The 27647-nt window shown below is 38.4% G+C and overlaps 1 protein-coding gene across 5 annotated transcripts in view; it reads left to right on the plus strand.

Moving 5' to 3' along the window:
- The window catches only part of SNX25 (sorting nexin 25), a gene marked incomplete at both ends in the record, with an annotated part of 93734 nt that overhangs the window by 8972 nt on the left and 57115 nt on the right, over positions 1-27647 (plus strand). For 3 of the 5 annotated variants that reach the window (XM_084231026.1, XM_084231027.1, XM_084231028.1), the window contains 4 exons: positions 11399-11435; positions 18823-19039; positions 23468-23640; positions 26887-27073. In XM_084231026.1, the coding sequence (XP_084087152.1) occupies positions 11414-11435; positions 18823-19039; positions 23468-23640; positions 26887-27073 (599 nt within the window). Of the gene's footprint in view, positions 1-11350; positions 11436-18822; positions 19040-23467; positions 23641-26886; positions 27142-27647 lie in introns of those variants that run through there. The other 2 variants (XM_084231029.1, XM_084231030.1) reach the window with 2 other exon arrangements.

The raw sequence follows: 27647 nt of genomic DNA on the forward strand, positions 1-27647 counted from the left end.
AAGTCCAAGTGCCCCCCTCTATCTTTTGGGGTACCTTATGTCAGTGACCAGCACCTTTGCTAGGCAGGTCCCACAGCCAGAAGCCCGAGTCCTTCCTAGCATCTCCCTCTCGTTCCCCATGTACAGTCTGTCATCAAGTCCTGCCTCTTCCCTCTTGAGTCTCTAGCATTCATCTTCTTTTCCATCCTTTGAAATGTTGCCTGTTCTTGGTCGCATCTACCAGCATGTCCTGCCTAGATGACTCCCGTAGCTTCTCTGCCTTCTTGTTGGCTCCTCCTTCAATTCGTTGTTTTAAAACAAGTTGAATCCAGTTGAATCCGTTTGTACAGTGTGTTTAGTAGCTTCTGTTCCTCCTGGATCTCCAGCCTCATCTTTCACAACTACCTTCACTCCTCATGCTCTGAGCTCAGTCTTAGAGTGACAGCTGCCCCGCCCCTAGGGACTTTGTACATTCCAGCCTCTTCCTTGAGCACCCAGTTGCCCCCTCTACCTAATTGGTTTCTCTTTTTCAGACATCAGTCATCACTTTCGCAGAGAAGCAATCACTGTCTTCCAACTTTATATGGTGTATGCCCCCCCCTTTCTTTTGCTGTACTTGCTTACCATCATTGTGGTTTTATCCTCTACCCATTCTTTGTTTCTTTTTTATTAACCCTTGATCTCCATGAAGCAGGAAACTCCCTTCAATATCTGTAATACCTACTGTCATCTAGAGGAGCAATAAATACTTCTTGAGTGAATAAATAACTATGAATCAGTAGGGCACAGGCATTGACAGGATGGTTTGGAGTCAGTTGGCAGTCTGAATTTGAATCATGGCTCTGTCCTAATAACTCTGTGACCTGGACAACTTGGTTAACATTTTGACGCCTCAGTCTCCTTACCTGAAAGTTCAAGATACTTAATTCCTTCAATCAGGGATTGTTTGAAATAATGTGATAGTATTTGAAAATGTGAATGTTAGTATTTGTTAAAGTGCTTTGAATATAAAAGGTGTTAAATGGTAGATTTTACACTTTCACTTTAAAAAAATTGTTATGAAATTTAAGAGGCAGATTCAGAAAATCACACAAAATACATGCATAGTTGGATGAATGATTGCAAAGAGACTATCCTTGGCACTTCCACAAACCTCCTCAGCCTCTCTGTTATCTCCATCTTAATGTCACCCCTATGCCCTCTGTCTAAGTAAGCCCATCTTGACTTTATAGTAATCATTTACTTGCATATTGCTACAGTATTATCACTTTCGTGTTCATTGTGAACTTAGTGGGTTTAATCTTGTCCATTTGAAAAATTACGTTTCCCTGGTATTCTTTTCCGTGTGGATCATCTATTAAGGAACCTGGAGCATGTCCTGTAGTGTGTCCATAGTCTGGGTTTTGCTGACACCAGGAGTGAGCTGAGGGCTAACAGAAAAGTGAAGGGTGAAGGGATTGAGGTCTCCCAACTGAAAAGTCAAATGTTGTGTGGCCGTGAGATTGGGGGACCGAGTATAGTGGAGATGAGGGTTGCTGGAGTTGAGGTTAACATTCTGTGCATGTGATTGGCCCTGACAGTGCTCATTTTTCATCTGGTTATTTCGCTTTGGATTGAAGAAATTACCTCCAGAAGTTCTCTGGTGAAATGTTGCCTGAGAAGAGAGATTGCATCATGCATTATGAAATCCGATGGAATGAGAGAGACGAGATGTAGATAGAGTGGGGTTTGCTTTCTCTTAACTGTTGCCCACGGCTAGCTCTGGCTAGAGCAGTGTCTCTCAGGGCATTTGCTTGTAATTGTACTCAGGAGCAATTTTAGGTTTCAGGAAATAAGAGTTGTTTTTCTTTTCAGAGCAGTGTGTTTTTAGCAAAGTTAAATTTCCAAGAATGGTTTTATTCCATGACAGTACAGAGTGTAGACCATTCCAGGAACAAAGATAATTTTTTATTCAAGCCCTATATTTAAAACTCCCTCTTATTTAACTGATCTTTCTTGCTCTTTAAGGTAATTTAATGGACTCTATGATTATGGAATAGAAAGAGTTCATACTACTTTCTTTATGAGAATACAATTGAAGTATTGTAATTATCATTTAAATTACAGTTGAAGTATTATAATTTTCATTTCAGTTAACTGAAGTGTAGGGGCTGAATCCCGTGTAACTACTTCCAATTTATGTAAAATGATTGCTATACTCTTACATTGAAATAAATCTTCCTAATAATGAAACACTTCTCAATTTTTTCAAGGATCATATTTGTCATCACAACAACTTAGCAGTGTTTCTCAAGGTGTAGTCTGAGTCCTAAATAATTTAAGAATTCTTGTTAAAAGTACTGTACTTACTCTGAAGATAAACCTTAATTTTCTGGAATTAAGAATTAGGAAAAAAAAAAATGTATTGGGCAGTAGGACTTAGAAATCTGCAGTAGAACAAATTCCCCAAGAGAGTGTTGAAAACTGGTTGAGTGTGTATTTCTTGGCAGTGGGTTGGGGCTTCCTGAAGCCAGTGAGAAGCTCAGAACTCCATGCCGTGCTCAGTGTTCACCTTTGTATATGTGCATGCACGCACAAGTGTGCATTTCTCACTCTCTCCTTAGACGTAGAACTGCTGCTGCACACAGACATAACTTTAGATTTCTTTAGAGAGGAGGCTTTATTCTTTGAATTTTAACACTTATTTTAGCTAAAAGCAGAAATATTATTTATGCAGAGATCTAGGCTGGAATCGGTAACTTTTCCCCACCAATTAGAAGAGATGTTAAAGTCAGCCCTCTCGAGTAGATTCAGTTGAATTGCATTTTCACTTTTATACAAATAGTATTTTATGGCAATAATGCATTGTTTATATCTCAATATCTTATACATGTATATTTGTCTGGGATGCTCTGCTCAGCTTTTGGCTTCAAGGAAACTCTGGAACTAGAGGTCTCACTGAATCAGATTACTAATATAATGGTTTTCTAACCAGGTATTACATAATTTATCATGTTTTTATTTAAAAGTCTGCTAGCAAATTAATTAATAATGGTATTATGTTATTCTAGGACAGTAATGGAGATAAAACAGTGATTACTTTCATTACTAAAGAGCTCTGTGAAAAAAGCAGTTCTATGTGACTTACTACTTGTTGAGTTACAGTAAAACTTTGAAGCAGGGGCAATCAGTCTAGTTCTGGCATTTATATTCAGTGAGAACTTTATGAAATGAGAATAACCTCTATAATGTACTTCAATATATGTGGATTTAAGAATTCTTAATGAAGTGATCTCATGGATTATATTTTTGAGTAACTTTTCTTTCTTGAATGGGAAACTTTGAGTAACTTTTCTTTCTTGGGCTGGGAAATAAACTGTGGAGAAGATACCAGAATAGGAAAAATATTAGAATTCCTAAGCACATCTCCCACAGTGATCTGGCGCATTAGTTACTCTATTATGACCTTCTGTCAAGAATACATTAAGCCCCTTGACCACAGAGAAAGTACTCTATTTACCTTTGTCTCTCTGGTACCCCACTAAGTGGCACATACACAGAGTTCTAGTAAATGCTAGATGATTGGATCTGTTGATGGAAATGTGATTCATATAATGGAAACCTATGATTTTCCTTGTGAACTCAGAATTATAGTAGAAGCCAGTGATAAAATGGTTACAGAATTTTTATCACTTGACTCTTTTCAGGACCTGAAAAAAACTATTATCAGTTTTCAGTTATCTTTCCTAAACCAATTTGCTTTTCTTCATTCTTCTCCAGCCCTAATCTCTGCTCATTCTTGCCTATTTAGGCAAACTGCTGTCTGCCTGTGTACTTTCAAGTGCATGCTATAATTTCAGTTTCCAAATCTGAGTCTGATTTGAAATATACTTAAATTCCTCTTGTAATCCAGTGGAATATATTTTCTAAGGCTCTTCAGATTTAAGTTTTTGACATTAGAAGTAAGATGTACCTATCCTTCCTCCCCTCCCCCTTTGAGGCAAATTCTTCCAACTGCATGGAAAAATTTAATTTAAAAATCTGCCTCTGTTGATCAATTAATAGGAATTTTACCTTTGTGTTAATACTCATTTTTTCCTTAGAAAATAAATTGGTAATAAAGGAATCTACTTGCTGTAAAATCTAAAAGAATGAAAGCTCATAATGCTAATCACATGTAATATAATTATAATTTTTTGGAAATGAAATTAGCGTAAAATATTTAGAGTGTGGCTTTTGTGACAATAATAACCTGTATTTGTATACTGTTTTATAATTTTTTTTTAAGATTTATTTATTTATGATTACAAGAACTGGGGTACAGGCCAGAGGTGTGGGACGTGAGAGGAATCACCAAAGACAGAGTGGGGAACAGAACAGGCAGATAGACCATGTGCTGAGGGGAGCAGCAGGCGAGTCAGGAGAGGTCTGCTGCGCCATGTGGGTATCTCCCTGCCCGGGGATCAAACTCACACTGCAAAGGCTGCGGACAGCTTCACAGCATTGCGCTCAGTGCCTTGCGCCACCAGGGAGGCCCACTGCTTTTTTATTTATTTATATATTTATTTATTTATTTGCAAGCCTGGACCTGCTTTATAATTTCTAAAGAACTTTCACATCATTATCATTCTTGAAATGCACAGTAATCCTTTAATATAAATGGGATAGATATTATTTAAATTGACTGGATCTCAGAGAGGTGGACATGTTCATTGTAACTCAGCGAGAAAAATGCAAAGACTCAACCACAGCCTACTTTTTTTCTGGGTCTCACTGGAGTGCTTTTGCTACTATAACTTTCTGTCATATGCTTTTGTCTTAGTAATAATAGAGACCTTATAGCATAAAACACATTTGAATTTCATATTAGATCAAAGAAAAGATATAACTTGTTTCCTATCCCTTTATAAGCTGTAGTCTCAGGAGCTATCCTAACTGATGATTATCTTTTATAGTAGAAAAACAGAACCTCGATTTCTACGTTTGATGCATGCAGTCATCAAGTTAGAGGGTTGGCCTTTAAACACAGCAATACTTTGATAAATAGCGTAATAAGCTACAGAAGTTACAGATGATCTAATCTACCATTCATCACTTTCCAGGTTCATTTTAGGCCGTGGTCGGGATTTATACTTCTGGACGCCAAGTTGGCTTTACTTACTGCCTAAGTATTCCTTAGGGTAGCAAAGGCCCTTATCTGCCCCTGTCTCTTGTCCATCATTATTCATTTCCCTGTCTGCAAGTACCCTGAAGCGTTGGGCTTTCAAAGTACATAGTTTAGGGGTGATTGAAGAGACTGCAAAGGGATTTTTTTCCCAGTCCACCTTTGTATAGTTTGTGCTCCAGAACTTTCCTCATCTAACACCCCGCCTCCGTGCCTGTGTTCTTCAAGTTCTTCTCAATTAATGTAGACTCTGCTTTAAGCACCAGAAAATCCTTGAGGCACATAGTCCTTTGGTAGGAATCCAAATGCAGACTCTATATTTCATAGAATATTTTTAGTATTTTTTTAAAAACTTTTTTTGTGCTATAAAGATAAGTAGCATAGAAATAAAAGTTTTCATTTAATAATAGGTAAGAAAGGAGGGCACAAAGTAAGTGTACAGTAATAAGTGATAAGTTAAATTGTGATAAGCCTTTTGAAACAATATGACTATTTCAAATCTTTGATTACATAGAAGATGCTGATGATATGATATTGAGTGTAAAAAGCCAGATACAGAACTGTGAATATACTGTGGCCCTGATTTTTTTTTTTAAGTATGAAAACAAAGTACCAATAATTATTTATCATTATTAATGTGTTACTGGCATTATTGTAAGTGCTTCATGTTTCATATCAACCCTAAGAGGTTCGTAGTATTCTTGTCTTTATTTTAGGAAATTGAGATGCAGGAAAAACAATTAAGCTGAAGTTACAAAACGTGGAAGTCACAGAGTAGAAGGCAATACGTCAAAATGTTAATAGTATTATCTCTAGATGTTGGTGTTATACAGGTCATTTAATTCTTATAACATAGTATAGAACATATACCTGCTGTCTATATAGTTGCAAATAGCACTTTAAAAAGAAATTGAAGCATGTTTGGAATCTAGAAAAACAGCAATATGAGAACATTTGTATGTTTGTATTTCAAAGAATAGATTCTCTTATATCTAAAATAAAATTATAGTTAAGAGGAAGGAAATGACATAAATACCACGACTTTCTGTCAGTATCATCTCCCCAAATGATAACCTTTTTGGATGTGTATTTGCCAATTTTTTAATTGATAAGGAAAACAAGACTTTCTTTAATTCATTATTAAATAAAGTGGCATCTGATCACCCAGATTTTGTTTATTACTTAAATACTTCATCAGTAATCGAGAGGGTAAAGGCACACATATAATAGAACACATGCAGGAAATGTACTTTCCTCTCTGTAAAGTATAGCCTAGACGGTAAAATGTTTCAAGAACAGTGTTTTCTGTCATGTTGTGTCTTACTCGGGTAGCTTAACTTTTAAGCTTTTCTTTCTTGCTTTCATTTATGACATTCCTTTTCCCAGAATGCTAACCAGTCAGCTAACCAACCACTGATTAACCTTAATTTGTTGAAAATTGGTAGCATTTTGAGTTTTATTAGTGATTATAGCTATACATTGCAACTGTGTGCCAGATATTCTAAGTGTTTTCTGCTAGCCAGCAGTTACAGACTAGATGCTCATGGTTTGAACGAGGCTCTCTGTTCAACTCAGTAGTGTATAAGCCCATAGTGTCTGGAATAAAATTGATTTACTTGGAGAGTACATCTAAAACTCTTGATTTCTGTTTTTTGTTGAAAAATTTAGAATACCATAGTAGTACAGCAGTAGCAACCCTCTTAACGCATTTGTATTCCCAACCTGATGTATTTTTCCTTTATTGCGTCACTGATATTAATCATTTAATCCTCTAAGTTGTTATAGGTCCACTTAGAAAGTCAGGAGGTTAGGGAAGTGACTGGCTCAGGGACCTACCATTGTAAAAGTCCTGTTGGACTTGGGAGCTGCGTTCTTTCTGTGCTGCTTTGCCACCTGATAGCCTCCCTTCCTCCCTACACTGTATATGCTTTGGGAATAGAGGTTCAGATCTCAGCAATCTTATTTTTAGGGCTTGTTTTGGTGTAGTTCTGTCTGTTTCTTTGTTTTACTTCTCTGTATTCCACATGAGTGCAATCATCTGACACTTTTCTTTGTCCGTCTGACCTATTTCACTTAGCCACATCCCCTCCAATTTCATCGCTATTGCAAATGGCAAGAGTTCATCCTTTTTTTATAGCTGAGCTGCAGTCCATCATGTGCACACACCGCATCTTCCTGATCTGTCATTGGGCACCTAGGTTGTCTCCATAATGTAGCTATTGTAAATAGAGCGCCATGAACATATGAGTGCATATATCCCTTCAAATCACTACTTTGGCATTCTTTGGGTAGATACCCAGGAGTGGAATTGCTGAGTCATACGTTAGATCCATCTTTAATATTTTGAGAAATAGCCATACTGTTTTCCATTCCTCCTCAACAGTGTATAAGGGTTACCCCCCTATATATCCTTATCCACATCTGTTGTTTCTGGTTTGGTTTTATTTTTTTGATATGGCCATTCCCACGGCAGTGAGGTGGTATCCCTTTGGGGCCCTGATCTACATTTCCCTAGTGACAAGTGATGTTGAACATTCCCTCATGTACTGGTTGGCGATCTGTGTGTCCTTCCTGAAGAAGTGTCTGTTCAGTCCTTCTGCCCATTTTATGATTGGGTCCCCCGCTTTCTCTGTTGAGTTCTTTAGATTTTCATATCTCTTTAACATGACTGCTCAGGTTGGGCATGAGCTATATTGCTTGTGTCACAACCTTTTGTCAGGATCTTTGTCAAATTATATGACCGTTCTATTTTCCTAGTACCTTTCTATCTTCCTGAGGTGGAATATGCCTGGTTCCTTTATTTCTTTGGCTTTAAAAAGATTTTTTTTCCCAATCTGAGACAATGTATTAAAAGGAGCCATGGTTTTGAGAAAAACATAGTTTGAGAATGAGAATATTAGTCACGGGTTCCCAGGAGGTTGTCAGATGCTAAGAATACTTGGAAAGATTCAGCCATGTGACAGCTCTATGTGGTTAATGATGATGATTGGGGATTTGTGTTTGTTTTTCCTAAGATAGATCACTATTTCAATAGCATTGTAGAAAATTATAGCCATTACCCCTTCAAATCTGTACAATATTTTCCTTTTAAAGTAAACAAAATTACATTAAAAATCAAAAATATAAATTGTGTGTATATTTATGTATACATATGTATGTATATGCACACGTCTGTCTAAATATATAAAACGAAGGAACAAGTTACTTGTTTATTTGAGTAGTCCAGGCAATAGGCATGAAAGGAATTATAGGTTATGGACTGGCTGTCCTCGCCCCATCTGTGTTCTCACAGGAAGCAACTCAGTAAGCAATGTTATATTTATAACCAGTGGGACAATGAGGTCTGGGTATTGGCTGGATTCCAGATAGTTCCTGGTTGTTTAATTGCTAATGGTATCAGAGTACCCAGGTCTCTGCATGAATTCTCTCTGGGTGTTGTTTCCTCCTGAGAGAGTTTTCTTTAGCCCTCATACAAAGCCAGTTTGTATGTATTAATGGCAGTAAAGCAAAAGTTGATATTCGGGAGTAAATAGAAAACTGACTGTATTCAGAAAAGGGTTTATTGATAGAGCATCTACAGCTACTGATGCTGAGAATATAGTTACATACATGTGAGGGAAAAGCTTTCAGATTTTGTTGTCTTTGAAGAACATCTCTCTCTCTCTCTCTCTCTCTCTCTCTGTGTGTGTGTGTGTGTGTGTGTGTGTGTAGAAGAACTGGGATGTAGGCCAGAGGTGCACAGGGTGAGAAGATTCATCAGAGACAGAGTGGGGAGCAGAACAGATGGATTTTATTGAAATACACTGCCAAGGGGAATAGTGGGCAAGACAGGGGAGGTCTGCTGTTCCATGTATGGGTTAGCTCCCTGGCTGGGGGCATCGAACTCAGGCCATAGCTATGATGATAACGCTGGGAATTAACCCTTAGGCTGCGAGGGAGGCCCCTTGAAGAACATCCTTTGAAATGAGTAGTTGTGTGTTGAGACATCTCATTTTTCCTTACTACACAGTTCACCCAGTGATTAAAAATGATCTTGAATAAAATCTTAAAGACAGAATTCATTTATATTGATTAAATTTTAAAAAATAAGCTGTATTTTTAACATAACAGGGGTACTGGTTCACCAAAACCTTTTATGAGTTAATAGTGTGATATGGGTACCAAAAACTTTAGAATAAGAGCTGACTTGGGCCTCTCTGGTGGCACAGGGGTTAAAGACACTGCACTATCAAGCTGTCACCGGCCACTGCAACATGAGTTTGATCCTAGGCCAGGGAGCTACCCACGTGGCTCAGCAGACCTCTCCTGTCTTACCTGCTGCTCCCCTCAGCAGTGTATTTCAGTGGATCCACCTGTTCTTTTCCCCACTCTGTCTCTGGTGAATCCTCTCTCCCCCTGCACCTCTGGCTTGCACTCCAGTTCTTGTATGCATGAATAAATAAATCTTAAAAAAAAAAAAAAAGAGTAAGAGCTAACTGGTCAGGCCACATCCAAAGTCTTAACTTCTACATTAAAATAGTGACTTACCACTTTTCCTTTGTGGTGGGGGAAAGGTACACATTTTTCTTTCCTTTCCTAAAACCTGGATTTTAGGAAAGGTAGGCTTCATGTGAGGCACGAGACCAGTGCCAGTGCAGATGGGGAAAGTCAGTATTTGCCTGAAAGAACAAGTCTTTTGGGGAAGTCTTTTTTCAAACCTATAACTAGAAGGGAAATGAAGACAATTGTTGCTCAGTTGCCCTCTGGGGCCTCAGGAATTTATTCTCATTTTGCCTTCGTTTTAGCTTCCTCAGCTGGCTCCCTCCTTTCCGTCTTGCTCCTCCTTTTCTCTCTTCCTCCCTCTTCTCTTTTTTTTTTTTTTTTTTAAAGATTTATTTATTTATACAGGCACTGGGTACAGTCAGAAGCGCGGGAGGGTGAGAGAATTCACCAGAGCCAGAGCGGGGAGCAGAGCAGGCAGAAGGACCGAAGTACACTGCTGAGGGGAGCAGCGGGCGGCAGGAGAGGTCTGCGCGCCATGTGGGACCCTCCTCTGGTGGCCGGGGAGCAGCCGGGGATTGAACCGGCGCCGCAGAGGCTGCGGGCAGCTTCGCAACCCAGTGCTCAACCGCTGCGCCACCGTGGAGGCCCCCTCCCTCTTCTCTTTTCGTTTAGTCCTCTTTTCCTCCTCTCTCTTCTTTCTTGACCTGGCGGTAATGATTTGTACATTCCTTTTCATCTTTGAGATCTGAAAGAGATATAGTATATAATGAATAAGTTAGACTCATGTAGGAATTTAGACATGAGAAGGTTCTGGCTCCACAAATATTAAATCCTTAAAAAGGAATTTCCTTGCAGTTATCCAGTTATTTTTGGGCACTTGATGTTTTCTTTTTTTTTTCCTTCCTCCTACTCTTACTTAGAGAGTCTCCATTCGACTGTGGGGGTGGGAGAAAAATGAAGAACTCTTTTCTTTCTAGGAAGGGCATTGACTTTTGGGGATTTGGTATTTGGGAGAAAGGGGGAATAAGAAGGAGAGATCCAGAACCAGATTGGAAAATAATACAGCTTTTTACTTAATCACAACTTCTCAAGGCTTTAGCAAATTCTGGTATAGTTTCCCAAATACAGGAATGGTTTCGTTTTAGTGCACAGTACTAATGATAAAACCCAAGCCAAACAACACTGAATTGAGAAGCCCCCTGAATATGGGTTCCTTTTTTTTTTTTTTTTTTTTTTGTGGGACCCTCACTGGCGGCTGGGGATCGAAACTGTGCTGCAGAGGCTGCAGAGGCTGCGCTCAACCACTGCGCCACCAGGGGAGGCCCTGAATATGGTTCCTAAGGTGGAAACTGTCTTTAAAGGCTAGGGGAGAAGGAGGTATAATTGTGATGCCCGCGGCATATTTAAATAGTCTGTGTTTATCTGTCCATCTTTACAAGTTCCTTCAGAGCTTTCAATTTTTTTCATACTTTTTTTTTTTTTTGGTCTCCCTGGTTATGGCTTTACTACTTCATACCGTGTGCCTATATACTTCTTTTTCCTCTCTCTGCTTCATACTTAAACGTCATACACATATAGATGTTTATTACTGACTAGCTGAATAAGGCCTTGACTCTTTTTAATATAAAAACCTGTTAAGCACTGTCTTCATGCTTGTTCGCTGCACCTCATACTTTGGCTTTATTTTTATGTGTGATTTACTCATTCAGTAATTTGTATTTTTTTTTTCTTTTTCTTGTGTTTCAGAGTTCTGAGTGTGGAAACACACATGAGTCAGCTCAGTCAAGAAGGGTAGTAATTTCTCATAATATGGATAAAGCTCTGAAAGAAGGTAAGTATTAAATGAGAGTTTATAAATTTTTGTGTAAATCAATCCATTATGTTCTAAAAGGAAAATAATCTCTGGCAAGGTTATCCTCCTTTACTCTGTAATAGCATAGAATTTTTTTTCTGCATGTATTTTTGTATGATGAATAAATAAATACATGTTTTAATTGAATGGACAGGGCTTAGATATTAATTAGGAATTTCCAGTTCACAGGGACCTGGTCAGCCACATGGAGCCAGTTCTACCGATGAAACAAAGATCTATTCTTTGTTTCCTAAAATAGATTTCATGAACTATTTTTTTCTTTTCGAAAACCTGGAGAATGTGTGTTGGGGGTAAATCAGTCAAACTCACTCATGGACAAACCATTTAACCAGATTAAGGAATAGTAGTCAACCTTACAAAAGAATGAAGGGCATGCAGGTGAAACTTGTATCGAGAAGATTGACACAGGAGATTGTGGAGGATCCAATATTATTTTACATCTAGAAGTGGGAATGAGTAAGAGTAGTTACAAATATTAAAATTTAAAAGAGCACATAAAAGTTCAAAAAATATTTAAAAAAATCAAATTTCTAGCAGCACTGACATTCTCAGTTATATGTTCAGGAAAACTGAGTTTTTCAGGTGAGTATATGGTGTTATGAGATATGAAGAAAGAACTGAATCACTTAATACATATGAAAACACATATATTTAACTTGTCAGAGTTCACAGAAATCACAATGTTAAAATTTGAATAGTACTAAGTACAGAGATAGTTTGAGAACATGTTTTCATAGAATTATATAACTTTGGGACCATAATTAAACTTTTAAGTAGTTCTGTTATATTTGTAATTAAAGTATGATGATGCTGATAAAACTTCATTGGGTTTAAGATTTGTCTTTTATTTATATCTCAGAATTATGGTTTTCAAATATAATTGATTTTATTGAAGTAAATTTACATACTTTGAAATGCATGCATCTTAAGTGTGCAATTTAGTAATTTTCATAAATGCATATAACCATGTAACCACCACCTCCTCAAATAGAGACCATTTCTGTCCTCACAAAGTTTTTCTTATGTCCCCCTCAAATCAAAACCAATCCTGTTTGGTTGCTCTAGTTTATATTACAGTGGATTTGTTTGGCCTATTCTGAAACTTGGTAGGCATGGAATCATACAGCATGTAGTCTGTTATCCCTGGCTTTTTTTCTTTTTGAGGGAACTTTAGTTTACAACATTGTGTGTGATTTGAGGTACAGGATCACATTCTTCAGGTGGCACTGAAAGTCCTCCACCATATAGTTCAATATGCCCCTTCTTAATTTGCTCTCCGTGCTCTCTCCCCCCTTTTGTAGCCTGAATTCTACTCAGATTTCTAGGGTTTCTTCTTTTTTTATTTTATTTTATATATTTTTTACATCATTTTTCATTTTTGCACAATGTATGCAAATCCCACCTCCCTCATTTTGACCATAATCCCTCCTACTCCACCCCTCCTGTAGTGTGTCTCTGGTTTATAGTTGCTTGTTGATTTTGATTTTTACTTTATTATAATTAATCTTTTTCCTGGTCTAGGGCTTCTTATTGCTTGGTTTTATCTGATCCTTTGTTTTGCTTCTCTGTTTTCCTCATATAAGTGACACCATCCTGTATTTGTCTTTCTCCTTCTGACTTACTTAGCTTAGCATAATTCTCTTCCGTTCCATCGATGTTGTCACGAAAGCCAAAAGTTTATTTTTTTTATTGCTGAGTAATATTGTCACATATACCACATCTTCTGAATCTGCTCATCAGTCGTTGGGCAGTCGGTTGTTTCCACAGCTTTACTGTTGTACAGTGCTGCAGTGAACACAAGCATGCATACATCCCTGCAAATGAGTGGTTTTGCATTCTTCAGGTAGATAACTAGGAGTGGAGTTGCTGGATCATTTGACACATCTATTTGTAATATTTTGAGAAATATTCCCACCACATTCCCACTAGTTTATGAGGGTTCCTTTTTCTCCACGTCCTTGTTATTTTTGGTCTTTTTAATATGGGTCATTCTCACAAGTGTGAGGTGATATTATCTTATTGTTTTTTTTTTGATTTGCATTTCCCTGATGATCAGTGATGATGAGCATTTTTTTTCATGTGCCTTTTAGCCATCTGTATGTCTTCTCTGGAGAAGTTATACCTGGCTTCTTTTGCTCAGCATAATATTTTTGTGATTTATCTATGTATAAGAGTTCATTCTTACTACTAATTTGACTATGCTACAATATATATTTATCCTTTCTCATTTTGGACATTGAGTTTCTAATTTTTTTTTTTGAAACACAATAAGGTTGTTATACACAAGTTTTTCTTTTTATGGATATATGTTTTTTATGTTTCATTTCTCTTGAACAAATACCTTAGAGTAGAATTGCGGAGTCATAGAATATTGTGTGTTTAACTTTATGGGGAATTGTCTAACAATATTTCAAAGCGATTGTATGTTTTTAAATTCCCACTAACAATATGAGAGTTCCAGTTGTTTTACATTCATACCAACATTTGCTTTGTTATTTTCTTTATTATAATCATTATGTTGAGTATGAAATAGACTCTTACTGTGGCCTTAAATTGCACGTCTTCTAATGATGCTGAGCATCTTTTCATGTACTTATTTGCTGTTTCTTTATTTTCATTTGTGATGTGTCTGTGCAAGTCTTTATTTTTTAAAAATTTATAACATCTATGGGAATTTTTCAAAATGCATTATAATTTCTGTAGGATATTTAAAAAAATATATCTGGGATTCACATCCTTTGTTAGATGTTATAGTGAAAGTTTTCTTCCAGTTTGTAAATCACATTTTATTTTCTTAAAGTTGTCTTTGAGCAGAAGTTTTTAATTCTGATGAAGTCCAATTTACCAATCTATTTTTCCCCTCTTTGTTCTTTAGATGAATAATTTTTAATTCATCAATCTTCAAGTTCACTGAGCCTTTGTCATTCCTAGTCTCTGATTAACTACATCAGGTGAACTTTTCATTTAAAATAATGTATTTTTCATGTCTGCAATTTCTACTTGGTTTTTATTTTTTTGCAGTTCATGCTTTTCTATCAATATTTCCCAATCAGTTACTTATTATGACCATCTTTATTTTTAATTCCTTGAACATGTTCATAATAACTGCTTTAAGGTTCCTGTATGCTCATGAAAACATCCGGGCCATCCTAGAGTTGGTTTTTTTTGATTACTTTTCCTTACAGACCTGGTTGTTATTGTATACTGAACATTGTGGCTCCTACTCTCTAGACATCCTTGATTTTGCTATCTTCCTCCCTACAGTGTTGACTTTTGTTCTAGTATGTGGTTTAATTTCTGCATGAGCAACTTGAAGATACTTGGTTTTATGCATTTAGGGTTGGATCTCTTTGGACTTTGACCTTAGTCTAAAGTACATTCCTTAATCCTGGAAGCAGCTGCTCAACTCTTAGTTTTCCTACTGTTGCTTTCCATAGGTCCTGATGCAGTTTCCCCTCCACACACAAGTAGTTCAGAATTGGCAGTGGGCTTGAGAGTTTGTACCAATGTTTTGTGGTTCCATCCTTTTTGATATTTCCTGCCTTTACCTCTACCTGTGTTGGCACTTTCTAACTCTGTTTTCTGTTTTGTTTATTTGAGATGTCAGGTGTTCACTCTTGGTTCGGTCTGCCTCATTCCTCTAGGACTGTTGAGCACCTTCAGGGAAAAGTGGTGTAAACTTAAATGGTGCTAGTGCTAGTGCCTTCTTTCAAGGGTCAGTTATTTCAATTTTCTACCAGCTGTTTGCTCTACACTGCCTTTCAATAGTTCTTTAATATTTTTTTCCGGTGTTCCTAATTGATTTCTGTCAGAAGGTTAGTGTGATATGAGTTATTCCACCACCCCTGGACTGGAACTCTCCTTATTTTCAAAAAATCATCTGAACTTGTGTTAAAATGTACATAAATGGTAACCATTTCTAAGTATACAGTTTAGTAGTATTGAATACATTTTCATTGTAGATACAATCATCTTGTAGAACTGACTGTATTTTTTAAACAATGACCCCTCCACACTTCCTTGGCCCCTGGTGACCACCATCCTACTGATACTTCCTGTCCCTTGAATTTGAGTAAATACCTCATGTAAGTGGACTCATATATTTGTCCTTTTGTGTTCATCTTATTTGTCTAGTGTCATGTTCTCAAAGTTCATCCATAATATAGCATGTTGGAATTTCCATCCTTTTGAAGACAGAATAATATCCCTTGGTGTGTATACACCACCTTTTGTTTATCAATTCATCAGTGAACACTGGGTCACTTCCGCCTTTTGACAATTGTGAATAGCAGAGCTATGAACATGGGTACCTCTTTAATTTTTTTAGACTCCACAGTTTCTCTGCATTTAGACATGACATTTTTTTTTTTTTTTTTTAGGATGGGCTAGCTTGTTTCAGAAATATTTATTGGAAAGAAACAATAGGATAATGGCTGAGGCCTAATTGAGAAAACAAAACAAAACAAAAAAACAACAGCATTATACTAATTTCTGACCAGTGATTTATTTTGAAAGGAAGGTGTCATCCAAAGTCTTTGGATAAGAACCTTTAGTTAATTATACTTAGGTACAGAAATTTTCTTTTTTCAAACTGTATTCTTTATGCCTACGATTTCCTGTCTTTTGTCTTAAGCAGATATTTTCCAAGGAAGTTGAACATTATATCATCTACGAAAAGGAGAGGCGTAGGCTGCTTTAAAGTTGGTTATTGGGAGCAAAATTTATGCACTGGCAGGTGTTAAAAAAAACAAATAAATTAAAGCCAAAATAGTTTTCTGGAAAATTCAGACATTTAATGAGGAATTAAAATCTAAAAATGTATGTCGAGACGGATAAGAGGTTTCATAAGCAGTTAGAAAATCTGTAGTGATTATAATTTGCATCTCCAGAGTATTTTAATTTACATTTCTAAGCCCTGGCAATTTCAATTTCATTGAAATTCTGAATGTTATTAACTAATGATAGTAGACTTATATTGATAAAATTTAGGAACTTGCAAAATATAAGTAACAGGGATACTTGTTAAGGCTGCAATAATTTGAGTTCAGTTGTTTTGAAATCCTTATAAACAGTATATTTTAAATTTTTTCCCTGAAGTTAGTTTAAAATAGATGATATCATTGTACCATTTTATCTGTTTCACTCCTTTTAGAGTATATAATTTAAAAACAGGCTTATTCAAAGAGTTGAGTAAATTACAAAGCAAACGTGTATAATTTATGTGGATTCTTTTGTTGTTGCTAATATGTGCTTGTATTGTACCTCAGTATAAACTAGAATTTGTCTTAATCTATATAGATTGAATTATAAGGAAGTAATCCAGGGCCTCCCCGGTGGCGCAGCGGTTGAGCGCTGGGTTGTGAAGCTGCCCGAAGCCTCCGCGGCGCCAGTTCGATCCCCGGCTGCTCCCCGGCTGCTCCCTAGCCACCGGAGGAGGGTCCCACATGGCGCGCAGACCTCTCCTGCCGCCCGCTGCTCCCCTCAGCAGTGTACTTCGGTCCTTCTGCCTGCTCTGCTCCCCGCTCTGGCTCTGGTGAATTCTCTCACCCTCCGGCGCTTCTGACTGTACCCAGTGCTTGTATAAATAAATAAATAAAATAAATCTTTAAAAAAAAAAATAAAATAAAAAAATAAGGAAGTAATCCAAAGTTCAGAACAAAATATACAGTTAAGCTGCAATAATAAAATTACTGGATCTTCAATGGTGGAAGTTAAATGGCATACTGGGGAAGATAATCCAAGTATATTATTACTATATTCTGTTAGTCCACTTAAAATGTGCAAATTGTATGTTAGCAGTTAAATTCTATTATAAATGATCTGTATGTCTGTCTGTCTGAGAAGCTGAAACAGCCACCTGGCTATATCAGCTATCCTCAGAAATTTTTCATAAAGTTCTATTTCTTGGAAGGCTGACAGAAGATAGAAAAAAGGAATTAAAGATCTTTTTGACTTATTAAATCTCATTAAATCTGTAACCTAATTTTCACTAGACTACCCTAAATTATCTCACTAATACAGACAGAATTTAATTCAGTAACTGTTGAGCACCTGCTATTTGCTAAGTAGTGTCCTGAATGATAAATTGAAAGTTCTTGAAAATTTGTCTTAAGATTTTATTCTTTTCAGCGCATTGAGGATCCTGACCTTAGCACTTTATCTTAGAAGAAATACTGTCTGCATGTCTTAGAAACACCATTATTTTCATTGTCTTTTGGTAGTATTCTTCACAAATGGGGAAATTTCAAAGAATTATTAATTTGTAGCATGGTATTTGCTAATATAAGGCTAAAGAGCACTGTAAAAAATATAGGAAGAGCAGATAATGGGACACTATCTGTAGGCCATCTCTAGGGCTGAGTCAAAGCTTTGGCGGGGACTATCGTCTACTTGATGGTGGAAAATTTGTGGCGATAATATAGGCAGAGGAGGGTGCTAGTAGAATTCTCTGAAAAGCTGCCCTTTGGGTCTTCCTGCAGTTTGCTCTGTCCAGTGCCCCGCATGCTGCTGTCTGCTGCATCTCCCAAAAACAGTCAAGAGAAGCACACACAGAACCTGGAGGAGACGTTCCTTCCTTCCTCTTCCTGTGTCCCTCCAGCATCCTCTGCTCATGCAACTTAACATTATACCAATTGGCAAAGAAGTGTTTACAGGACCCCAATCTAGTATCCTAAAGCAGGTCATGAAAGGGTGAATTGGGAGCTGAGAAACAAGATTGAGAACTAGCCTAATCTACAAGTGTGTTGCCCATGTGTAAGATGTATTTTTTAATAAATTTAGATGGTTGAGAAATGAGAGGATAGTTAAAAAGTGGACTGTCTCAAGAAAAATCTAATAAGTGTGATCACTATATGTCTTATATATATTCTTTTTTTAAAAGATTTGTTTATGCATACAATAACTGGGGTGTAAGCCAGAGGTGCGGGAGGTGAGAGGATTCACCAGAGACAGAGTGGGGAGCAGAACAGGCAGATTGACTGAAAACACTGCATAGGGGAGCAGCGGGCGAGTCAGGAGAGATCTGCTGTGCCATGTGGGTATCTCCCCGGCTGACCAGGGATCGAACTCACGCTGCAGAGGTTTCTATAGCCTCACAATGCTGCGCTCAACCCCTTGTGCCACTAGGGAGGCCCTTACATGTATTCTTGCTCACGAGATGTCTTTGCTAGGAAATTTTTTAATTTGAAACATTGTAGGAAAAATTCTTGTTTCCTAGCTCATTTTTCATTTTTATTTATATTTTAATATATTTATATTAGTAAGTGGCCATTTCCTAGTATTAATACTCTCTTGGTGTTTGCTTCTTTCACTGAATTTTGCTCATTGTTTTGCTTATTCCTGATAGTGTTTGACTACAGTTTTAGAGATTACATTCTGTCCTGGTATGGAAATCTCAGCAGAGACGATGGTCAGCTTTATCAGCTGCTCTCAGAAGACTTTTGGGAAGTTGCCAGACAGTTGCGCCACAGACTGAGCCACGTGGACATAGTGAAAGTCGTTTGCAATGACATTGTACGAGCTTTACTCACCCACTTCTGTGACCTGAAAGCGGCGAATGCCAGGTAACCGTTACAGTGTGAGCAACCTTTTCCCTTTTTTATTATCTTTTTTTCTTACTGAGTAAGGGGTTAAAGTGAAGACAAAACTCTAGAATATTCTGCTTCCTGCTGGAACTTGGTGTGAAATGTAGACATAGTGAAAGGGAATAATTATAGTGTGAATAGAGTAGGGTTTTTTTTTTTTTCCAATAATTTCCAGTGAAAACTTGACTATAAACTTGTGGACTTATAAATCTTACAAACTTGATCAATTTTTTAGATCAACAGTGAAATGAGCCAGCACTGTCATGAATGTATATAGAAAATTTAGATAGTTTTATGCTGTGAATATTGAGTGTACAGTTTTTAGGGAAGTCATGTTTCATTTTGAGTTCCTGTGTTGAGATCTGTTGCATCACACTATCCTGGAAATTGATCTTTAAAAGGAAATTGATAGGAAGCTTCAGTGCTAATTAGAGAAGATGTTTCAGTGTGAAAATGGCTAATAATTAGACTTGCTGACCCTTACTACTGGTACATGGAAAAGGTTTGTCTCTGCCCGTGGGAGAATTCAACAGGGCCATTTCTATGCTCGTAAGTTCTTACTTTCTTAGGTTTGCTGATAGGATTTTAAATATTTGTCTTAGTCTCGAGTGAGTAAGAGAATGATGAATTATGGCACTTCCACGGAAAGTAGTCTTACGGTAATGAGTAACCCTTCTGCCTGTGTGGATGCCGACTCAGTTGGAGCCAGAGTGGGACTGCTGTTATTTCATGTGGCCTTTTCTCTGCTATCATTATACCTTTAATTTCAGGGATGAGATAGAATATTTGAAAAAAAATATATAAGATCATGGATGCTAGAATTGGCATCCTAGTTAGGTGATAACTCCCTTTCTCTCCTAAGAAGCTCTGTTGTGAGAATTGAGCAGAAAGGAGTCCCTGTCCTGCCCTGTAAGGCTGCTCAGTGGGTCCTGGTTGGGAAACGCTCCTTCAGGAGCCTTGAGCCACTCAGCTCCACTGCCCCTTCTGACGAGTTCCCTTCTGTCTACCCAGCTCATGATCAGGAGAGCAGGACCCACAGAGCCTTCACATGCCTTTTGGTTACCAACTTGCTGCCTAGTGTTTCACTGCCTTTAAAAACTGTGGCAGATAATTGGAAACATATTGAGTAGCGTGACCCAGTTTCACACAACAATCCTTTTACTACCTGTGATAACTAATTTTTTTCATTCTTTAGTGTTAAAAAAATGCATTTTGTGCTAGCTAGATTTTATTTCACTGGTTATGGGTTACAGCCCGTAGTTTGAAAAATGTTATTGTAGACCAGTAGCTCTCAGATTTTGTGGTCTGGGATCCTTCTATACCCTTAAAAGTTATTGAGAACCCAAAAGAGCTTTCGTTTATATTTTGTGGTGTGCTTTTGCTGATTGTTCATGTCTTATCCCGGCTCTTGAGTTTAGTGGTAACACAGAGGTAGCTCATACTTGGCCATGGTGGGAGTATTTACATTGCAAAATAGGCAGAGGCTACAAATCAGAGCCTTTTCCCCTTACCCAGTGGTTAAATATTTACCAGCTCACCACTCATTAGATCTATCAATATTTATCATATTAGATATTAAAACTAGGAAATTTTAAAGTGCAAGAATACTCAGGACTTTCTGTTAGCCATCAGAGAGATTATATCATCATACATCAAGTAGCCTCTAAAAAACATCATGTTTTTGAAAAAAGTGAAAAAGATAGATGACATTTTTGTTTTACTGTGAATCATTTTGAATGACAGACCCCCATCCTTTAAAAACCGCTGTTTATGGTGAAATGAGTTCTGGTAAGGGGGGTTTGCAAGCTAATAAGGAAAGTGAGAGAAAGAGGACTCTTGGGATACCTCCCTCGAGTCTCAAAAGTTTCAGCCTTTAACCCACCAGAGCATCTGCTGATTTGCTGTGGTGTCTGTTATAGAAATTGCTCCACAGTGCTGCCTGGCAGACACTGCCAGAGACTTGTTTGAATTTAGTGGGATCTCATTATAAAGTATTTAAATTATGGTCCAATAGAGGACAGTATTTTAAATCAGTGCTTTATTCCAGTTTGAAGACTGATCAATTTCGGTTTGAGAGAAAAGCAAGTGGTTAGAGAAATTTAGTGTTTATATGATTATCTACTTTCAAATGAGAACATATTTTTCATTGAGACATATGCCAGCTTCTGAAATTTCTGCTTTTGTAGATAATATAAAGATGTTATGGGTAAAGCATCAGAATAAATAGAAACAGAGAACTGATTCCATTTTAGAAGCTCTTTCTCTCTGGCTTCTGGTTTTCTCATACCAAAGATAGATGTATCTTGCTAATATCTAGGCTGTGTCTAAAAGTGCTAGTTGATGATGATTCTTATTTAGGAAAAAAATCTGCTCTTCTTTGGAATTATGGTTATTTGAAACAGTGCCAGTAGGTCACTGGCATTTTACATGTAGATGATTGTGTTCTGGATGTGAACCCTTGAAGAACTAATATCTCATTATGCATCAACTTCTGCAAATCACACAGTGAAACTGGTAGATAATGGTGTATTTTTGATGGCTGCATCTCTACTTGCCTGCTCCACGTAAACAAATCTAGAAATCTTCATCATTATAGATTTCTATATATCCTCTGGGTACAAAATGACTTTGGCAGCTTGGGAAAGCACCCAATTGAATTGGCTACTTTCAGACAAGAGAATAATAAATTGCATTAATAAAAGCAACACATACTCTGGTTGACTGGTAGACAATTGTGTGCAAGGAAGCCTTCCGGTCAGACTGTATTTATTTCCAGGCCGTCATTCTGTTGCTGCTTTAAGCCAGTCCAAATTGCACTTATTCTTGCCTCTGCTTCCTCTGCCTTTGTCCTGTCTTATGACGGCATGTTAGGAATATCTAAAAATGACTATTTTTATGCTATTATATCAATAGCATCTTTAATTTTGTAGCAATCTTCTTACAACCTCTGCGTTTTGTTTACCAGTCAGGCATCATAATGTTTTTATTTTACATGTTTTCTTTTTTTATTTGTGAAATTTCTGGTTATAATGCAGTGCAAAGAGTGGATTTGAGAGTCAGAAGAGGACTTGAGAACTATGTCTATTTTCTCAGTGACTAAGGAGTTTCCATCGTACATATCCTTAATTTTGTCACCTGTAGAATTGTGGTGATGGTATCTACTACATGGTCTAGATGTGAATAGTAACATTGCATGTGTGAAATCTACAAAAGAAAAATGTCCTTTTGTTAACTCCTGGGAGACACTAGTAATAAAGTTACCAACATGCTTTTATTTGTTTCATTTCCTGTATAGTAGCTGCTATGCTTCCTCTTCCTCTGTTGAGAGATGTTCCTGCCCACTCCCAGTATTCACTACTAGTAGTGTAAGAACCCCATAAACTTGCCTCTGAACTGGAAGATATTAGGAAAATTACCTTCCCAGTCTTTCCAGAATTGCTATTAAAATAATGTGGGAAAAGGATAGAAAGTTCTACTTTCTACTCCTCTTTACTCAGATTCCCCAAATTAATGATCCTGGCATGGGAATGGGTTTAGTGCTGATAATCTATGACGAAGGTTGGTGACATTGTTTGGAAAATACAAGAGCCTCATATCAATAGAAGGCAGTTGGTTATTAAATCTTGTAGCATGAAGTCATAGACCCTCTCTTCAGTAAGATTACCCATGGATTATTTTTTTAATCCCCTGATCACCCAGTTAGGAATGTTGACTCAAACTCCAATGTGTGATACTAATTTATGCTTTGTTAATTTTCTTGAAAATGGAACTGTAGGGCCTCCCTGGTGGCACAGTCACGGCACTATCAAGCTATCTCCAACCACTGTGACATGAGTTTGATCCCTGCAGGGAGCTAAACTACATGGCGCAGCTGACCTCTCCTTTCCTGTCTTGCCTGTTGCTCTCATCAGCAGTGTATGTCAGTAGATCTTCCTGTTCTGCTCCCCACTCTGTATGGTGAATTCTCTCACCCCCCACCCCCCGCACCTCTGGCCTGGACCCCAGTTCTTGTATGCATAAATAAATAAAAATAAATCTTTAAAATAATTTAAAAAAGAAAATGAAACTGTACATCACATTTAAGACATAGTCTAGGAGAATTAAAATAGTCCAGTTAGAAATATATTTACACTGTTATGAATTATTGTAAGATTTGGGAGTTATGTATAACTATTGATAATTCCTTTTAAAGCAGTTACCAAGATTTGGTTTAAAATTCTGAAAGGTTTTGCATATGATTTTTTTCTAGATCGTTCTATGGTTGAGAATTATTGACTACTATACTGAATAGACACAGTTATTAAACCAATGTACTGCCCATTTGAAATATTTTTTATCCAGTGCTACAAGATTGAATTGTTTCCAAAAATTTCTTTCCTTCTTTTTTCCCCCTCTCTTGATTTTTAGACATGAAGAACAGCCCAGACCTTTTGTGTTGCATACATGTTTGCAGAAGCCAGGTGATGAAGTACGATTCCTACAAATGTGTTCTCGGGTTCTGGTGTTTTGTCTCCTCCCCTCAAAGGATGTCCAGTCTCTCAGCTTACGTATAATGCTTGCAGAAATTCTCACAAGAAAAGGTAGACTTGTATAAATAATTGATATTATTAATGTTGTAATTGGTAAACTGATATGCTACACACTAACGTGAAAGCCCTTTGTATGACACTTATGCAGACCTGTATACTTGTGACCACATGGGAATAAAGGTATTTTCAAAGTTTCAAGTTTAGATGCTGTCAAAGAAGCTATTTACACATGATAGACAGATTTTTTTGTGTGTAAGTTATTGCTGAGTGTGTAGTCCATTCTCTTATTATTGTGACACAGGATAACATCCTCCACAGAGAAGCAGCCACTTGGGGTAGCTTTTGAGTTATCCATGCCAATAACATATTAATTAATGAAGTAATATCTATACTCAAACTCCAGGGTGCACTAACTTAAAATACCTTTGCCTCTGTATTCATTGGAAGAACTTGGAATAAATGAAAAAAGGAACTATACCACTGTAAAGACAGGACTGGACACAGTGCAGGTTTTCTGATCCCATGCAGACCGGGTAAAGGAGGAGTCAGAGTCCTCAGTAGTTTTGCAGGTTTTTTATTTGGGGTTCACCAGGCATATGGCAGGCAGGGGTGCCAGCAAGTCTTTACTCTATCTGGGCTCTCTGGAGTTCATTCTGCTGCTTCTCGGCTTCTCTTTCGGCTTCGGCTTCTACTGCTACTGCTGCTGCTGCTGCTGCTGGCGTCCCCGTGACGCCGCCCTTAAAAGCACAGTCTTAGTTCAGCTGAATCCCATCTACCTCTGCCCACACCCTATTCCAGGTGCCTGCCATCAGGCATGCATTCAGGACAAGGATCCATCATCTATCCTGATGGCGGGAGGGCAGAAAAGCCTGACATTTTCTTTACCCTACAGTCCACCCCCTCAGGGTTTTCTGCCATACAGTCTATACATATATATACAATTTTCTAAGCAAACAAACAATGCAGCCATGGCCCACAAAAGCAAATACATCAAATATAACAAAATACAATATAACAAAATACAACAGAACACAAATAAGTCCAGGCAGGGCACCAACCTAGTGCAAAAGACAATTATTGGTACCAGCAGATGAGCCACCAAATCTGCTGCCGAAGGCACTGCTCATACGAGGGAGGGGAATCACTCACGGCATCTACTATATCACACCAGGAGCCGTCAGGCTTCCTGGCCTTCTCTGGCTGTAGTCTCGGCTACAAGGCACACACAGCATCCACCCCCAGGATGCACTAGCTCTGGGATTGGCAATTTTACTCTGTTGAGGGTAATCGCCAACCCTCAGGGTTTCTGTCTGCAGTCACTCCAACACTCGGCCTTCATAGCCATCCATGCGACTCGCAGACCCCTGCACTCAAGCCAACCCACTGCACAAGCACATGGGTTGGGGATCAAAACTCTACATGTGGCTTGGGCTCCACCCCAAGCCATGTTCCCCACCCATCCCCCAAGGACAGGTTCCTCAGCTCCTCACCCTCACTCAAGAATGAGCAGGGCATCACCCACAGGTGATTTTACGAGACTCGCAGTTCTTCAGCATACCCAGGCTGCTTAACAGCCACTCAGGGCTTCTCAACTTAGCATCAGTACCAGCTTTTGCCTTCTCAGTTGGCTTTTCTCCTCCACCTGGCTGCTGGGCATAACAGGCTGCCCTTGGCCATCTAGGCCCACTGGCAACCCCCAGATTCCCATCTCCTGGGGTTTACAACCAAAACTGTTCCACCCCCAGGGTCCCAAAACATATCAACCTGTTAGGTCCTCTGCCTTCTGGTGGGATTGTCAGTCCAAGTCCATCAGTCCATCAGTTCAAGTCCATTGGCCTCTCCCTGCGTCAGCAGCAGCGAGCGATGAATCGTGGTTCTCTCCTCCCCGATGATTCTGCTGCCTCAGGGGTCGTTGGCCGGTCCTTTCGGATGTCGTTGTCTGGTTCTCTCAGGCGTCTCCTTCACGCCAGGTCTCGTCCTGTAGCTCCTGGATGTTGTCCACCTTCTGTGCCGCCATGGCACCTCCAGCGTCATCACAGGCAAACAGTCTGTTCTCCTTAGTCCCTCCAGGTCTTCGGAGGGCTCCAATACCCTTCTGCATGGATCCTGCCGACTACGCCAATTGTAAAGGCAGGACTGGACACAGTGCAGGTTTTCTGATCCCATGCAGACCGGGTAAAGGAGGAGTCAGAGTCCTCAGTAGTTTTGCAGGTTTTTTATTTGGGGTTCACCAGGCATATGGCAGGCAGGGGTGCTGGCTGGGGGGCTGGGAGGCTGGCAGGCCTCCCAGCCCCCAGCAAGTCTTTACTCTATCTGGGCTCTCTGGAGTTCGTTCTGCTGCTTCTCGGCTTCTCTTTCGGCTTCGGCTTCTACTGCTACTGCTGCTGCTGCTGGCGTCCCCGTGACGCTGCCCTTAAAAGCACAGTCTTAGCTCAGCTGAATCCCATCTACCTCTGCCCACACCCTATTCCAGGTGCCCGCCATCAGGCATGCATTCAGGACAAGGATCCATCATCTATCCTGATGGCAGGAGGGCAGAAAAGCCTGACATCTTCTTTACCCTACAACCACATAATGTGATTACTAGAAAAAAGTATATCCGTGAAATTGCTTAACAAGGATAGGAAGAATGGAGGTAAATATGACCCCTGGAGAAACCTTTGTGGTCTCAGAATCTCAAGCAAGTAACATTGAAGTTTATATGCCTTGCTCAATGTCTCATTCACTGTATCAGAATTAGCCAGCTGCCTCTGTTTACTGATGCAGCCAACCACAGAGAAAAGGGGAACTTTTAAATCAAAAGTTGGTAGGATGGATTTGTAATCATATAATTGACCTTTTAATAACTTCCTCCCTGAGGTCTACTTTCATCAGTTGGGATAATGTGACTTCAATCTTTCGGCAGAAAAAACATTTTGAGCATTATAAAAGAAAAAAGTAGTGTACTTCATTTTGATAGCTTGTTAGCAATTTGGGTTCTCCGTTATGTTCTTTCATTATTTCCTTATATTTAACTCGTCTTTTAAAATTGAGGTAACATTGATTTTCACTGTTGTTTTTACTCACTTATTGAAGCCACTTGAACGTAGCTAGCCATCATTGGCAGCATATTCAGAGGGATGCACAGCTGTGTGTATGTGCATGTGCACACATATGTACACACACATTTCTAAATATGGTACCGGAAGTACCCATTTGGGTACTTTCAACGTATTTCCCAAATGCAGTTTCAATTATATTAAAGTTTCTTGAAATGAGAATATCTTTCTCAGTGGTGCTTTCTTCTCCTTCCCACAGTTTTAAAGCCAATAGTGGAGTTACTTAGTAACCCAGACTACATTAACCAGATGCTGCTTGCTCAGCTGGAGCGCAGAGAACAGATGAATGAGCATCACAAGAGAGCCTACACCTATGCTCCCTCTTATGAAGAATTCATCAAGCTTATTAACAGTAACTCTGACGTTGAGTTCTTGAAGCAACTAAGGTATTTGGTCTTCAATTATAGCTTGACAGTAGTTGTTAATTACCATACTCTGCCTTGTTTAAAAACATGTGATTGTCAGGGAAGAAAGTTCATAAATTTTACTATACAAGACAACTAAATTTATCCAGCTACACCTTTAGCAGAATTAGCTTTTATTTTAAAGTATTGAGTTTTTCATGTAATTAAGTTTTAATGGATTGAACAATATTCAGTTGTTAAGAATATCTGCTTAGCTGCTCAGGTGCCTGTCTTAGAAAATCTTTGCCAGGAGATAATGTGTTTTATTAATGACAGTGGTAATAGTTTATAATTAATACAAGAACATTGTTTTGGTTTAATTTTTCTTAGAAAATTCAGGGGCCTAAGTTAGGGAATAAGGGGTTTCTTGAATAATTGTTTTGAGAAAACACATTTGAAAAATGCCCCAGGAGTCTTTTGTAGGGGTGTTCAATCCTCCTTATCATTCACGAGTTATGATTATATTGGTTTGTGAAATTTGTAGGCTTCTGTTTCTCCAGTGACCCTTCTGTTTTAGGGTCCCAGTAGTAGTAGTACGTGGGGGAAAAAAGGAAAC

Source organism: Talpa europaea (assembly GCF_964194135.1).
Source record: "Talpa europaea genome assembly, chromosome: 4".
Classification (NCBI taxonomy): Eukaryota; Metazoa; Chordata; class Mammalia; order Eulipotyphla; family Talpidae; genus Talpa; species Talpa europaea.